General features: G+C 61.9%; 1 protein-coding gene across 2 annotated transcripts; it reads right to left on the reverse strand.

Moving 5' to 3' along the window:
* Window positions 1-824: 824 nt before the first annotated feature.
* Window positions 825-7,167, reverse strand: LOC142005945 (uncharacterized). 2 transcript variants are annotated; one of them, XM_074983129.1, is made up of 5 exons: window positions 7,091-7,167; window positions 5,802-5,872; window positions 5,200-5,317; window positions 3,774-3,863; window positions 825-2,793 (listed from the first exon to the last, which is right to left on the reverse strand). In XM_074983129.1, the coding sequence occupies exons 2-5, from the start codon at window positions 5,811-5,813 to the stop codon at window positions 1,247-1,249; spliced, it is 1,767 nt and encodes a 588-aa protein (XP_074839230.1). In that variant the 5' UTR covers window positions 5,814-5,872; window positions 7,091-7,167; the 3' UTR covers window positions 825-1,246. The 2 variants fall into 2 exon arrangements, with proteins under 2 accessions (XP_074839230.1, XP_074839231.1); XM_074983130.1 differs by lacking the exons at window positions 5,802-5,872; window positions 7,091-7,167 and adding an exon at window positions 5,460-5,590.
* Between the last annotated feature and the right edge of the window lie 8,653 nt (window positions 7,168-15,820).

Below are 15,820 nucleotides of genomic sequence, written 5' to 3' on the forward strand. Positions count from 1 at the left end.
AGCGCTCGCTGCTGGCTGCGTAGCAGCTGACTCCCTCTACAGTGAACACTAAACCCGTCCCCGGCCGCTCCCCGTTTCTGACACGTGCCGCCCACTCTAAGCCACGACTCCTCGTTTCTTTCGCACCTTTTAATGAAATTAAATACAAAGCAGAACACCGCGCCCTACAGCTAAACTAGCCTTAACACCGCTCGGCTAGTTCTCGGCCTGTGCCTGGCTGCTGGCTACCCAAGGAAATTTTAGAGCAGGTTACAGCTGATGCATCAAAAAAAAAAAGGAAAGGAAAGAAAATGGAGAGAGAGGATTCCCGGCCGCTTTCTCCTCTGAACGCTACAGGTGTCATCCCGGAAAAAGAGCTGCGGACGACCACAAAAAAAATCAGCCACGTCATGGCCAAGGAACAGGGGGAAACAGGGGATGATCTCGCATGCTACCGATCCCCACGCAGGAGGGGGGAGAAAAAAAAAAATCAAATCAAATCACGGAGCAAAAGAAACAAGGATTTAAACTCGGAAAGAATGAAAATTCCCCAGCTGGGCTTGAGGGCTCCTTCTCAGTCCAACTCAACGCGGGTCTGCCCGGTGTCGCCGAGGCTGAACGACAGTTACCCGACTTCAGCTGCTTCCCTTCGCTTGCTGAGACGCATTTTGGAGAAGGAAAAATAATCGTTGCCCACAGGACCTGGACCAACGTGGGATAGGAGACAACCTCAGCCCAGCAAGAACTTGCAGATTCTAAGATTTGGTCGGTTAGTTGGGGTGGCAAAACGTTCCGGACTTGACAGGAAAACCAGTATTAATTAGGACAGGAAAACACAGGGAAAGACCTGTGCAACACTAACGAGTCTGCCTGGGTGAGGAAAACGCTTGGAAGAGAGCGGCGTGTTCACGTCAGAAGGATGTCTCACCGGCCCAGCACGGGGCAAAGCCGGCGGTGAAAATTTACCAGGGTTGGGTCTTCTAAGGTTACGTCTCCACGAGCCCGGAAGATCAGCCTGCTTGGGATCGGTTTTCCGGGGAAGGGCGTGCCAGCTCGGCCTCTTGGGGGCCGTCCCAAGGTCGCCTTTCCCCTCCGCCTTCTCCAGGTAGGGCGGCTCGGGACGGACGCGTCTAGAACCAGCTCGCCCGGCTGGTCCGAGGCGTCCGCTCCCCGGCGACCCCGACCGGCGGGAGGAAGGAGTCGGCAAACGGGCCGGCGGGATCCGCCGCCGAAAACCGGGCGCTGGGGAGAGACAGCCGAGGCGGGTCTAGAAAAAACAACTCTCTTCCCTCCCCAAGGTGGCGATGCTGCTTATGTAGTCGGTGAAGTCGGCGACGTCCAGCAAGCCCTGCGGGCCGGAGGAGAGGGTCCCGCCGGCGGCGGTGGGCCGGGCTCCGGCGTGGACGCGCTGGTGGATAATCAGGTTGGAGCTCCAGGTGAACTGTTTCCCACACTCCGGGCAGCCGTAGGGCCGCTCCCCGGTGTGGACCCGCTGGTGGCGGAGCAGGGAGGAGCGTTCGGTGAAGCGCTTCCCACAGGCGCCGCACTTATAGGGCCGCTCGCCCGTGTGGATTTTCTGGTGCTTGATGAGGCCCGAGCTCTGGGTAAACATCTTCCCGCAGACGAAGCAGGTGTAAGGCCGCTCCCCCGTGTGCATCCGCTGGTGGTGGATGAGGCCGGAGCTCTGGGTGAAACTCTTCCCGCAGTGGCTGCACTCGTGGGGGCGCTCGCCGGTGTGGATGCGCCGGTGGTTGATGAGGGAGGAGCGCTGGGTGAATTTCTTCCCGCACTCCTCACACTCGTAAGGCCGCTCCCCCGTGTGCATGCGCTGGTGGTGGACGAGGCCCGAGCTGTGGGTGAACTTTTGCCCGCACTGCTGGCATTCGTAGGGCTGCTCCCCCGTGTGCAGCCGCTGGTGAATGAGCAGGGCCGAGCGGTGGGTGAATTTTTTCCCGCACTGGGGGCACTGGTGGGGTCGTTCGCCGGCCGGGCCTGGCGGCGGCGGCGGCGGCAGGGGGTTCTTCTTGCGGGCGGCCGGTTTCGCCGCCGGCTTCTTCCACTCCGCCGCCGCTTCCCCCGTGTGGATGCGCTGGTGGCGGAGGAGAGAGGAGCTACGGGTGAAGCGTTTGCCGCACTCGGTGCACTCGTAGGGCCGCTCCTTGGCATGCGTCTTGCAATGTTCCAGCAGCTTCGAGTTCTCCCGGAAACGCTTCCCGCACTCGGGGCAGGCGAAGGGGCGCTCGGCGGCGTGGCTGCGCTCGTGCTGGGCCAGGGCCGCGCCGCAGGAGAAGGCCTTCCCGCAGGCGGGGCAGGGGTAGGGCCGCTCGGCCGCATGCATCCGCTGGTGCCGGGTGAGAGTCGAGCTGCGGGCAAAGCCCTTGCCGCAGTCGCCGCAGACGTAGGGCCGCTCGCCCGTGTGGCTGGCCTGGTGCTTGTTGAGGTTGGACTTGTCACTGAACTGCTTCCCGCACTCCCCGCAGGAGTAGGGGCGTTCGCCGGTGTGGATCCGCTGGTGCCGCACCAGGGTGGACTTCAGGGTGAAGGTTTTCCCGCACACGGGGCAGGTGTTTCTCCTCTCGGCCGGGACAGCCCGGAGGTCTTCGTATGTTCCCTGGCAGTTAATGAAGATGCCCACCGCCTCCTCGGGCGGGTCGGCCTGCTCCGGCGCCGGCCAGGGCGGGCTGTGCCAGGCCTCCCCCTTCCCCAGACAGCTGGACGCGCTCCCTTTGGGGTCTTCCCCTAAGCCCCTCTCAGGGTCGTCCCGCTCGGCCTCTTCCGGCGGAGGTTTCTCCACCTCGTTCCCAAGCCTGGCGCCTGCCGGGAGAGAGAGAGAAACCTCAGAAAGGGCGGCAGGAAAGGGGAGAGCCAGGCAACGCGAGCAGCGGGGAGAAGGAAAAGAAACCGAGGCGCTGAAATCCCCTTAACTCTGCCCTGCCGAGCAGGAAGGAGGGGAACAATTCCCCCTCAACGCCCCTGTGCCCGGAGTACTGCATCCGGTAACCCCAGAACACGAGGCCGGCGAGGGACCCACAGAGGTCACCGAGTTCAGGCCCCGGCTGTCAGGGCGGGGCCCAGCACCATCTAAACCATCCCTGAGCGGAACCTCTTTGAAAGCTGCCATCAGGTCCCCTCTCAGCCTTCTCCTTTCTACGCTAAACAAGCCCCGTTCTTTCCGGTGTCCCTCATCCCACATGTTCTCCAGATGTTCCATCCTTCTTGTGGGTCTTCTCTGGACCTTCTCCAGTTTCTCCCCATCTTTCTGGAAATGTGGACCCAGTTCTGGGCCCCCCAGTGCAGAAGGGACGTGGGGGCGTTGGAGAGGGGCCGGCGGAGGGCAACCAAAATGCACCGGGGGCTGGAGCAGGTGGCCGGCGAGGAGAGGCCGAGGGACTGGGGCGTGGTGAGTTGGCAGAAGAGAAGAGCGAGGGGGGTTTGCTGGCAGCCTTCACCTCCCTGCAGGGGCTCTGACGAGGCCAGGGGGAGGCTGTTCTCGGGGATGCCGGGGGGCAGGACGAGGAGCGATGGGCTCACATGGCGGTGGGGGAGGTGGGGGTCGGAGAGGAGGAAAAACTCTCCCCCCAGGAGGGCGGTGAGGCACTGGGACGGGTTCCCCAGAGCGGTGGGGGGATCTCCAGCCCTAGAGGTGGAGCTGGCCCAAGCCCTGGCTGGGACGATGGAGTCGGGTCGGTCCCGCTCTGGGCAGGGGGCTGGACCCAACGACCTCCCGAGGTCCCGCCCCGCCCTGGGAATCTATCCCACCCAGTCATGGCCTCTTCTGCCTCACGATCGCTCACCTGCACCACTCCGGATCCCTCCGTCCCCAGAGCCCCGGGCATCCGGCCCTCCCAGGTCCTCCTCTCGCTCCTGCCTGGAATCCGGAGCCTCTGTTCCGGGGGGACGAAAGAGGGGCGATCACAGGCCGGTCACAGCGGAGGATTTCCCAGTGACACCGCAGCCTTGCGGTGCCCGACGCAGCCCCTGAGCCAACCCTACGCACCTTTCCTCTCTTGCTCGTCAAAGAGTTTTTTGTGGCTGGGACTGAAATTCCCAGAGACTCGGTGTTCTTCATCCCACCAGAGGGCGTGTCTAGGGACGGTGCACTTCCGCGCACGCAAAAAAACTTATTCCACCCCCGAGCTGAAAAATCAGCAGGAACCCTAACTGGCGCCAGGGGTCGTGCTGTGGCTGAGATAGGGCGGAGTTAAGGTGACCTTGTGGGGGAATGCCGAGATGGGGCAGAGTTAAGGGTACGTCGCTGAGATAGGGCAGCGTTAAGGTGACATTGTGGGGAATGCGGATAGGGGGCAGCGTTAAGGTGACATGGTGGGGAAGTGTGGATATGGGGCAGCGTTAAGGAGACATCGTTGAGATAGGGCAGAGTTAAGGTTACATTGTGGGAATGCCGAGATGGGGCAGATTTAAGGTGACATGCAGGAGGGGGATGTCAAGATGGGGCAGAGTTAAGGTGACATGTGGGAGGCGGATGCTGAGATGGGGCAGAGTTAAGGGTACGTCGCTGAGATAGGGCAGCGTTAAGGTGACATTGTGGGGAATGTGGATATGGGGCAGCGTTAAGGTGACAGTGTTGAGATAGGGTGCAGTTAAGGCTACATTGTGGGGAATGCCAAGATGGGGCAGCATTAAGGTCACATGCAGGAGGGGGAATGCTGAGATGGGGCAGAGTTAAGGTGACATTGTTGAGATGGGGCAGATTTAAAGTGACATTGTAGTGAATGCAGAGATGGGGTAGAGTTAAGGTCACATGCGGGAGGGGGATGCCGAGTTGGGGCAGAGTTAAGGTGACATTGTGGGGAATGCCAAGATGGGGCAGAGTTAAGGTCACATGCGGGAGGGGGAATGCTGAGATGGGGCAGAGTTCAGGTGACATTGTTGAGATGGGGGCAGATTTAAAGTGACATTGTGGGGAATGCAGAGATGGGGCAGAGTTAAGGTGACATGGGGAAGGAGGAATGCTGAGATGGAGCAGAGTTGAAGTGACATTGGTGAGATAGGGCAGAGTTAAGATTACATTTTGGAGGAGGGGTTGCTGGGATAGGGCAGAGTTAAGGTTACACTGTGGGGAATGCTGAGATAGGGCAGAGTTAAGGTTACATTTTGGGGATGCTGAGATAGGGCAGAGTTAAGGTTATTTTGTGAGGGTGCCATGAGCCTTAACTCTGCCTTTCCCCTTGTCAGAACCACTGCAGCAAGGCTCCTTACCCTGCGAGGTCTCGTTCCCGTCGGTCTCTGGCTCGCTGGAGCTGCAGAGGGCTTTCGGAGTGGGGCCCATCTCTTCCCCGTCGAAATCCACGGCCGCCTCCTTGCCGGTCCCAGCCTCCTGAAAGAGCCCAACAGTCGGTACCTGCCGCGCCGAGCCCCCTACCGATGCTCAGAACAACAACACCGGCCGCCGCCCCAGAAGGCGCGAACAGAGCAGGGGAACACCCAGTGACACATAACCGGGTGCCCATTCTCCGCACCTGCAAACTGAGGCCACGCACCTTCCTCCCTGCCTATCCTGGCGAACAGCCACCATAGGCCTATCCTCGAAGAATTTCTCCAGGGCCAGAAAATCCAGGCAACACCAGGCGAGGGGCCCCCAGCCAACCCCACAAATGCTCTCCCCCGAGAATGATCACCACCCTCCTTATCCCGGGGAGCTAAGTATGGGGGGGGCAGCTCCCCTGAGCCCCCCGGCTGGAGCTCCCCTCCCCCATCTCCCGTTCCCCACCCCAGGGCTGTCCTGCCGCCGCACCGAACCAGGCCCAAACCTCTACCCGCTTCCCTGTGTTTACAACCCCTCTTCTTTCCCGGGTCCCTACCTGCGTAGCCATGTCCCCCCCCGCGCCGTGGGGGGCTGGGCAGGAGCGACAGGAACCCGGGGGGCTGCAGCCTGGCGGGGTGAGAGGGAAACAGGGTCAGACCCCGCCAGCCCCCAAACCCTGCCCTGCTGGGGACACCGACAAGGGGGCAGAAAGGGGGAAGGGCGGCATGACCCCTGGATGTGGGGGGGCGCTACTACCCCACCCCCTGCAGCCAGAAGCCCAGCCCACATTTTACCTTGAGTCCCCACCTTCCCCTGTGGGGGGGGGTCTGCAGGGGGTGGGGGTGAGGAGGGACATGGCAGATGGGGGGGATGGGGAAGGGGGGCAAGGGGGGACCTGGAAGGCTGGGGGTGAAAGGCACAAACTGGGGTCCCCCAGGAGGGGAAGGTCAGGCCAGGTGGGAACCAGAGGCTCCGGTGGGGAAACAAGGAGGCCCCAAGGCCGGTGGGGGGGAGCTTTGCAGTGGGGATGCACAGGGGGTCCCCCAGGAAAGGGCAGAGCAGGGCTGTGTTGGGGGTCTCGCCCCCCACCACCAGGGACAGTCATTAACCTGCCCCCAGCAGCTCCTGACTGTATGAACAGCTCACCCCCTCCCCACCCCACTGACCTCCCCCCACATCCCCCACACCCCACGGATTGCCCCCCAAAACCCCCCCGCACCACTGATCTCGCCTCCACCCCATGGACTGCCCCCCAACTCCAGTGCCCCCGTCTCCCAATGCCCCCCGCCCCACTGACCTCCCCCCACACCCCACGGACTGCCCCCCAAAATCCCCCCGCCCCACTGATCTCACCTCCACCCCACAGACCGCCCCCCAACTCCAGTGCCCCCGTCTCCCAATGCCCCCCCGCCCCACTGACCTCCCCCCACACCCCACGGACTGCCCCCCAAAATCCCCCCGCCCCACTGATCTCACCTCCACCCCACAGACCGCCCCCCAACTCCAGTGCCCCCCCACCTCCCGATGCCCTCCCGCCCCACTGACCTGCCCCCACGTCCCTCCCACCCCATGGACCACCGCCCAACTCCAGTGCCCCCCACGTCTCCCGATGCCCCCCCCCGCCCCACTGATCCCACCTCCACCCCACAGACCGCCCCCCAACTCCAGTGCCCCCCACCTCCCAATGCCCTCCCGCCCCACTGACCTGCCCCCCGCCCCCCAAGTTTCCCGATGCCCTCCCCGCCTCACTGACTTCCCCCCACGGACCGCCCCCCACGTCCCCGATGCCCCCCCCACCGGCTCTGCCCCCCCCCCAGCCGCCGGCCCCCCGGGGTCTCCCCGCACCGCGTGGGCTCCCGGAGCTGCGTTCCCCGGCACAGGCCCAGCGGCGAGCTCCGGCTGCGGCCCTTTGTGCGCCAGGCCCCGGCTCGCTCCTCCTCCTCCGCCGCCGCCGCGCCGGGCTCTGCCCCTTCCTGGGTGGGCCCAGCCCGCTCGGGCCGCCCCCGCCGCGCTGCGGGCCGCTGGTCCCCGTGCGCAGCGCCGTGCGCCCCGGCTGGGAGCCACCCACTCGCCCGCCCGCCCGCCCGCCGTGCGCCCCCCCAGCTACCCACCGCCCGCCGTGCGCCCCCAGCTACGAGCCACCCGCTCCCCCAGCTACCCACCGCCGTGCGCCCCGGCTGGGAGCCACCCACTCGCCCGCCCGCCCGCCGTGCGCCCCCCCAGCTACCCACCACCCGCCGTGCGCCCCCAGCTACGAGCCACCCGCTCCCCCAGCTACCCACCGCCGTGCGCCCCGGCTGGGAGCCACCCACTCGCCCGCCCGCCGTGCGCCCCCCCAGCTACCCACCGCCCGCCGTGCGCCCCCAGCTACGAGCCACCCGCTCCCCCAGCTACCCACCGCCGTGCGCCCCGGCTGGGAGCCACCCACTCGCCCGCCCGCCCGCCGTGCGCCCCCCCAGCTACCCACTGCCCGCCCGCCGTGCGCCCCGGCTGGGAGCCACCCACTCGCCCGCCCGCCCGCCGTGCGCCCCCCCAGCTACCCACCGCCCGCCGTGCGCCCCCAGCTACGAGCCACCCGCTCCCCCAGCTACCCACCGCCGTGCGCCCCGGCTGGGAGCCACCCACTCGCCCGCCCGCCCGCCGTGCGCCCCCCCAGCTACCCACCGCCCGCCGTGCGCCCCCAGCTACGAGCCACCCGCTCCCCCAGCTACCCACCGCCGTGCGCCCCGGCTGGGAGCCACCCACTCGCCCGCCCGCCCGCCGTGCGCCCCCCCAGCTACCCACCGCCCGCCCGCCCGCCGTGCGCCCCGGCTGGGAGTCACCCGCTCCCCCCAGCTACCCACCGCCGTGCGCCGCCCCCCCGCAGCTACCCACCACCCGCCGTGCGCCCCGGCTGGGAGCCACCCACTCGCCCGCCCGCCGTGCGCGCCCCCCCCAGCTACCCACCGCCCGCCCGCCCGTGCGCCCCGGCTGGGAGTCACCCGCTCCCCCCAGCTACCCACCGCCGTGCGCCCCCCCACAGCTACCCACCGCCCGCCGTGCGCCCCAGCTGGGAGCCACCCACTCCCCCAGCTACCCACCGTCGTGCGCCCCCCCCCAGCTACCAACCGCCTGCCGTGCACCCCAGCTGGGAGTCACCCGCTCCCCCAGCTACCCACCGCCGTGCGCCCCCCCCAGCTAACCACCGCCCGCCGTGCGCCCCCCCAGCTACCCACTGCCCGCCCATCGTGCGTCCCCAGCTACCCACCACCCGCTGTGCGCCCCCCCAGCGCCCCACCACCCGCCCACCCCCGCCATGAGCCCCCCCAGCGCCCCACCACCTGCCGTGTGACCCCCAGCTACTCACCACCGTGTGCCCCCCAAGCTACCCACCGCCCACCCTCCGTGCGCCCCCCAGCTAACCACCACCCGCCCCCAGCTACCCACCGCCTGCCGTGCGCCCCCCCCCAGCTACCCACCATCCTCCGCGCGTCCCCAGCTACCCACCGCCGTGCGCTCCGGCTGGGAGCCTCCCACCAGCCTGCCCACCATGCACCCCCCCAGCTACCCACCGCTGTGCACCCCGGCCCAGAGCCACCCACCAGCCCACCCGCCATGCACCGCCCCCAGCTACTGCCCAACCTGCCGTGCGCCCCCCCCAGCTATCCACCGCCGTGCGCCCCGGCCCGTACAGCTAAAGAGACCCTCACCCTGGGAGACCGGCTGGTGCCTGATGGGGCTTGACTGTCGTGCAAAGCTTTTCCCACACTCCTCGCACGAGCAGGGCTTCTCTCCCACGTGAGCACGCTGGTGCACAGCCAAGGGGAAGCTTTCCCACAATCCCGGCTGGGGCAGGGGGGGGAACGTGCTGCCAGGGTCGAGCTGTCCCCGAAGCAGGGATCACAATGGTCACGCGAGTAGAGGAGCTCACCGGAGTAGATCCTCTGATGGGTGACCAGGCGCCTGTCACCCGTGTGGGTTCAGTGGTGTTTCACGAGGCTGGGGCGGGAAGTGAAATTTTTCCTGCAGTGGGAGCACGGGTGGAGCCTGTATCCGGTGGGGAGTCTCTGCTGTGCTGGGGATTTCTCGGAGTCCTTGTGAATTCCCAGGCGATTAAATGTCCCCCAGGCTGGCCGGCGTTGGCCCTCACGCCGATTTCCTGGCGCACAAGGCCTGGAGCGTTGCAACCCTCTGCCATTCAGTTCCCCTCGCTCAGCCTCTTCCTGCAGGAAATTCTCCTCCGAGTTCTCACGCACCTGCTCGGACACAGAGGGAGACCTCAAAAGCTGGGTTGGAAAAGAGATGAGCAAACCCAGGTAACTACCAGATAGGGTAGCAAAAACTCTACCCCCAGGAGGGCGGTGAGGCACTGGGACGGGTTCCCCAGAGCAGTGGGGGGATCTCCAGCCCCAGAGGTGGAGCTGGCCCAAGCCCTGGCTGGGATGATGGAGTCGGGTAGGTTCTGCTCTGGGCAGGGGGCTGGACCTGACGACCTCTTGAGGTCCCATCCCGCCCTGGGGGGTCTGTGGTGATGAGCAGCTATAGAAAAGCCTCCTCCAGGTTTGCTAAGCAAAGAGGAGGTAGCAGAGGATGGTTTCAATCCATCAGCTTCTGGGGTGTAGTAAGTACAGGCCCAATCTTAGGCCTGAACCAAAGTAATGGTCAAAACTTTGCTAACAGAAAGCAAAGTGCAGCTGTGAGCTAAAGGAACGCGTTGCTCACAGAAGTTGGCAAGAAGAGGGTTGCTGGTGCATAAACGTATCTACCTGGCATATTGAAGTAGGTACATGGTACCAGAACACCCGACCCCGGAACATTGCACAGATAAGAAAGAACAGGCCGACCCATCCCAATGACCAGGGCAAAAGGGTAATATGATGGATCGAGTTGCTTTGTTCGAACCAACGTGTACAAGGTGAGAGGCGGCGCCTGATTACGTAGAAGGGTTGTACCTCAGTACGTCAGGAGTGATGCGTGAATTGTTTGTACCCGTGTATAAGAATGTACCCCTGGGGTGTGGTCTGGGTCCGGCCGAGGGGGCAGTGGAAAGTCCTGCCACTGACTGAGCCGAGTCCATTGACAGTGGGTGCATATTTGTAGTATGCCCTGACTTAGACTGAGAAGTCTACAGGGAACTACCGTTGTGTCCAATACGGCAATAAACCCGGCCGACGCGCACCTTACTAGACTCTGTGGTCATTGGGGGTTCTCTTCGGGTCTGCTGCGTCGGCTGTTACAGAGCGGGGGCAGCGCACAGAGGGAACACGCGCGCAGCCGAGTGATACCAGCATTGGAGAGAGCAGAGCGCCGCGCTGGTAGCAACTCTGACGACATGGGGTGTGTGCCCAGCACGCGTCCACCGCACCTCTGGGCTGTGGCTTCTCTTTTACCCCTTCTCTGACGTCTTCTGAAGCTGCTCTGCTGTGGTAAGAGACCATGGGCAGATTTGTTGCCTTGGTTTTCGATCAGCTTCCTTGGAAGGGATTTTACAGAGGTTCTTTCCAACACCAGCCAAGGACCTGGCCTGGGACAGCCCCCTTTTTCTCTGGGCTTCTCATTGGCCAAAACCTCCCCGTCCCTGGTTTTTCTGCAGGGTCTCAGATACATCCCAACGGCTGCAAAACGCACCGGACGGCTCAGCTTTCCGTCCCACCGGGAGCCAACAATCCCCTGGTGTTCTTCGTCAGGTCCACTCCCAATCAGACCATCTCCTCCGAGGGAATTATAAAAGCAGGTCTAAGCTCACGAGCTTGTGGGCCGCTCCTGAGGCCGGCTTCGCCTGCCCCGACAGGCAGATTCCGGCTGCATCTACGCGCCGGGCTAAAATCGACTTTATGCAAGTCGATATTTTAACACTGGGGTTTTCCTCAGCTCCGTTTTGAACCTCCACACCTTCCCCCGGGCTGCCCACAAAATCGACTTTCTGCAGCAGGTATCTGCGGTCATCTTCCCTCGTTTCATTTCACGTCCCTCATTCCCTCGCCGTGAGAACCAGCCGTCCCTTTTTTCCCGGCGGGAGCTGGCTTAAGACGCGAGGTTAGGAAAAAGGATTTCGGGCTTCCCAACCGACAGGTTTTCCAAGCAGGGGGCAGAAGTTTGCAGGCTGGTGTCTGGATTTAGACCTCCTAGGAACGAAGACCTGCAGCTCAACAATTTTGTCTGCAAGACCAGCCACTCTCCTGACAACTGTCTGCGCGGGTTTTGTCTATGCGGTGCAAAGCTGGAAGGTCTAGGAAAGCAACATGGGAGGGGAATGCCCGGACTATTTGTCCAGCGGACCATGCCGGCACGCTGAGGCCGATGAAATATTCCAAGGCCGGGTATATCAGGGCTGGCCAGGGCACCCCTGGCATTTAAGTTAGCATGTGCTCTGTGCTCTGGAAGGTGTTTCTACCACAGCCAGCGAGGGTTATGGGGTAACTGGACCCACGGGCTGGCGTTCGATGTCCTTCCCCGGCTGAAAAGCTGCAGGAGAAGAGAAGTGTTTGAATCTGGCTTTCACCATGCCCAGTGCAGCAAACGTCAATGGGAAGGAGGACTTCAAAGAGTCTTCAAATCGTAGGGATGGACGGGACCTCAGGAGGTCGTCAAGTCCAGCCCCCTGCCCAAAGCAGGACCGACTCAACTCCATCCTCCCAGCCAGGGCTTGGGCCAGCCCCACCTCTAGGGCTGGAGATCCCACCACTGCTCTGGGGAACCCGTCCCAGTGCCTCACCGCCCTCCTGATGAGACCCCTTCTGAGATCTTTGCTCGCGGTCTCACCAAAACATTGTGTCCAGCTCTGGACGGACGTTTCCTCCAGTTCTCTGGGATCCCTAAGGCCTCTGCTTACTTCTTTTGGGTTCCTTTCATTGGCCCACAGTGAAAGCTACACTGGGTAGCAGCTTTCCACTCCCTGCAGGGGCTCTGACGAGGCCGGGGGGAGGCTGTTCTCGGGGGTGCCGGGGGGCAGGACGAGGAGTGATGGGCTCACGTCGCGGTGGGGGAGGTGGGGGTCGGAGATGAGGAAAAACTCTCCCCCCAGGAGGGCAATGAGGCGCTGGGACGGGTTCCCCAGAGCGGTGGCGCGATCTCCAGTCCGGACCTGGCCCAAGCCCTGGCTGGGACGATGGACTCGGGTTGGTCCCGCTTTGGGCAGGGGGCTGGACCCGACAACCTCCTGAGCCCCCTTCCCGCCCTGGGGGTCTGGGATTCGACGAAAGGGGAAGATGATTCAAATAATCAACAATAAACACCCGGCGTCCATAACATGTCACCTTAAAACACACCGAGAAGTCCTGGGGCACCTTATGGAGTAACAGGCTTCTTGGTAACAGTTAGTTTGTATTCCAACAAAGTAAACCAGCCGTCCCGTAGCACCTGAAACACTAAGAAACTAATTTAATTAGGTGAAGAACAGCTTATTTCTAAGGAGGCCTCACCTTTGGAATTGGCCATCTTGTTATCTGGGGTCAGACGTGTCCCCAGGAGCCAGGCCTGTCTCCTGGCCCCACCTTTGCAGAGCCCAGTCTATGGGGACGTGAGCTCACCTTCTGCCACTTGTGGATGTGGGATATCTCTGGGGCTCAAAAAGGGCCACTCTTCCAATGGTGTGTTGACCTCATGGTCTGTGGTAGACCATGACACCACAGGGAGAGGAGCTTTCTTTCTGAGGGTGGGTAGTGTGGCCAAGTGGTCTAAGGCGCTGGATTTAGGCTCCAGTCTCTTCGGAGGCGTGGGTTCAACTGCCACCTCATTAGCCCCTGTTGTGAACCCACAACGTGGGGCAACTCCAGCCCTGCTGGGCAATGAGCCCCCCAGCTTGTAGCAGCCTCTGTTTTGGGGTGTAACACCAGCACCCCCCTTTCTGCAGCACCAGCCCCATCACTAGCAAAGCCCAGCCCTGGTTTTTTTGGGGCAGGGGGTTGGACAGAGGGGAACAGGAAGGAAACCCTGGTTGAAAAAGGGGGAGAAAACTTTATTTCAGGGACTGATGCTGCAGCCAGGCCCCTGCAGAGACTGATCTGAGCCCCTCTCCCACCCCATGTCCATGTTTTCTCCCTTCCTCCCTGCTGCACCATGCAGAAGGTGTCTGCAGGGCATGATGGTGAAGCCAAGACATCCTGGGAGCTGAAGCTCCTTGGCCCGTTCCCTGCTTGGGCCCAGAGCAGGGAAGGGATGACTTTTCCCAGCATGCCCTTGGGCACCAGCCAGCGGGAGGGGCCGCAAGACCCTTGCTTTCCAGGCACGATAGTTCAGCGGGAGCCCAGGAGGTCACTTCTCGCCGACCTTTAGTGCCGTATCGATTTCGCATAAGAACGGCCACACTGGGTCAGACCATCGGTCTATCAAGCCCAGTCTCCTGTCTGTCTTGGCCTTCACAACATCCTCCAGCAAGGAGTTCCACGGGTTAACTGTGCCTTGCGTGAAACAAGATTTCCTCTTATCAGAGAGGTAGCCGTGTTCGTCGGTAGCTTCGAGAACGACCAGAAGTCTTGTGGCACCTTATAGACTAACAGATATTTTGGAGCAGAAGCTTTCGTGGGCAAAGACCCGCTTCCTCAGATGCACCTGAGCTAGGGCAGAGTTAAGGTGATGTTGTTGTACTGTATCAGAGAGGCAGCCGTGTTAGTCTGTAGCTTCGAGAACAACCAGAAGTCTTGTGGCACCTTTTAGACTAACGGATATTTTTGAGCAGAAGCTTTCATGGGCAAAGACCCACTTCATCAGATGCAGGAGTGGGGTGGTGGTGGTTTCAGAGGGGTATTTAAAGAGTGGGGTCCCCGTAAAAGGGGAGGGCCAGAGCTGACAAGGTCTATTCAGCAAGGTGGAAATGGCCCAGTATCGACAGTAATGTACAGAAGCGGGTGGGAGAATATTTCAGTTTCCCTGGTCACTCAGTGGCAGATCTAAGGGTGACCGTTCTGAAACAAGAAAAATTCAGAAATTAAAAATTGTTTTAAGAAAAAATGCAGAAATCAAACGGAGAGAGAAATCTCTGAGCTGCAATTTATTTGAGAATGTGACTCCATTAACCGAGGATGAAAGAGAGACTGGGAGTGGCTGGCCCCTTACGAAAGCAGCTTCTCTGCCCTGGGTGTTAATATCTCCCCATTAGACGCTGACAGTGGGTCACACCCCCCTGTCTGATCTGACTTGTTTTTTCCTCTTGATAAGTGCTGTTGATACAGGGCCATTTCCACCTTGCTGAATAGACCTCCTCAGCTCTGGCTTTTGGTGACCCCTAGTTCTTGTCTTGTGAGAAGGAGTAAATAACGAATCCTTATTTACTTTCTCCGCGCCAGTCACGATTTTATAGACCTCTAGCATACACACCCCTTTAATCGTCTTTTTTTCCAAGCTAAAAAGTCCCAGGCCACGTCTACACTAGACGCATCTGTCGACAGAGGTCATTGTCGACAGGGTAATATCGACAGAATAGGTGGCAACAGATCGGGTCAACACACGCCTTGCTCTGTCGACAGAGCTGGCTGCATTGCCTGTTTTGTCGACAGTATTCTGCCCAGAGGTGGTCGTGCCTCTGATTTTGGAGGGATCATCTGGCGAGACTTGGTCGACAGGATGCTCCCCGGGTTATGTCGACAGCTGGCCTCTTCTGTCGACAAAGCTTTCTAGCATCGCCTCCGCCCCACCCTTATACATCTCCTTTCACGTGGCGGATGCTCCGTCCCCTTAATCCTTTGTGTTGCCCTTTTCTGAGCCTTTCCCGGTTCCAAGAGATCTTTTCTGAGATGGGCCGACCACACCTGCACGCAGCACTCCAGATGTGGACGTCCCACTGACTTACGTGAAGGTGAGATGACTTTTTCAGTCTTATTGCCTAGATGTCGGGAGTCTGGCGTGCGCGACGCTGACGTCTCCAGCGTGCGCAGGCTCGTCGGTCGTGGACTCGCGTGTGGCCGGGGAGTCCAAGCTTTGAACGGCCTGGGCGGTCGCAGCGGGGTCAAGGGAATTGTCCCGGCTCTGTCGGTGCGGCGGCTGCCGTCGCTTTCCTCCTCTCGCCAGCGCCAATGAGGCGCGCGCGTCGCTGCCCTTCCGAGTCATCACTCGCGTGGCGGGCGAGAGCTCGCCGGCCTGTTCGCTCTTGTGCTCGCTGCTCTGGTTTTAAACCAGCGTGAGCAGCGCCGGCCTTCACGTAGTCTGTACACCTCTCGCCAGGCCTGCCTTGATTCCTCCTGCCCTGGGAGGGTTCACCGTGGGGGAGCTGCTTAGGGACTCCCGCCTCCTCCGTTCATAGGACGTGCCCCGGCCAGCGAAGCTGGGCTCTCAGGGTCACGGCTTTGACGCTCCTGGTTCCTGCTCTGTCCAGGACTTCCCGGTTCGTGACTCTCTCCCGCCCTCGAATGTGCAGTACGTACGGACCTCGGGCTGCGGCTGGGGAAACGCTCCGGCGGTTTTATATTTTCTGTACAAGGTCCAGGTTTCACAGCCACACGGGAGGCTGGCCAGGACTCCAGCCTTGCAGACGTGGACGGGGAGGTTTTGGCCGCCGAGAAGCCCAGAGGAGAGCGCGGCCGTGCCAGGCCAGGTCCTTGGTCGGGGTTGGAAAGAACCTCTGTGAAATCCTTTCCAAGGAAGCTGATAAAATCCCAACGC

This window comes from Carettochelys insculpta, unplaced genomic scaffold, assembly GCF_033958435.1.
Source record: "Carettochelys insculpta isolate YL-2023 unplaced genomic scaffold, ASM3395843v1 scaffold_0036, whole genome shotgun sequence".
Lineage (NCBI taxonomy): Eukaryota > Metazoa > Chordata > Testudines > Carettochelyidae > Carettochelys > Carettochelys insculpta.

What these genes read in the sequence shown, in the direction of transcription:
- LOC142005945 (XM_074983129.1), bottom strand. An exon ending in CGGGAACGAGACCTCGCAGG is followed by an intron (nt 3,864 to 5,199) that starts GTAAGGAGCCTT and finishes CCCCCGGAACAG; the next exon opens with AGGCTCCGGATTCCAGGCAG. An exon ending in AGGGATCCGGAGTGGTGCAG is followed by an intron (nt 2,794 to 3,773) that starts GTGAGCGATCGT and finishes CTCTCCCGGCAG; the next exon opens with GCGCCAGGCTTGGGAACGAG.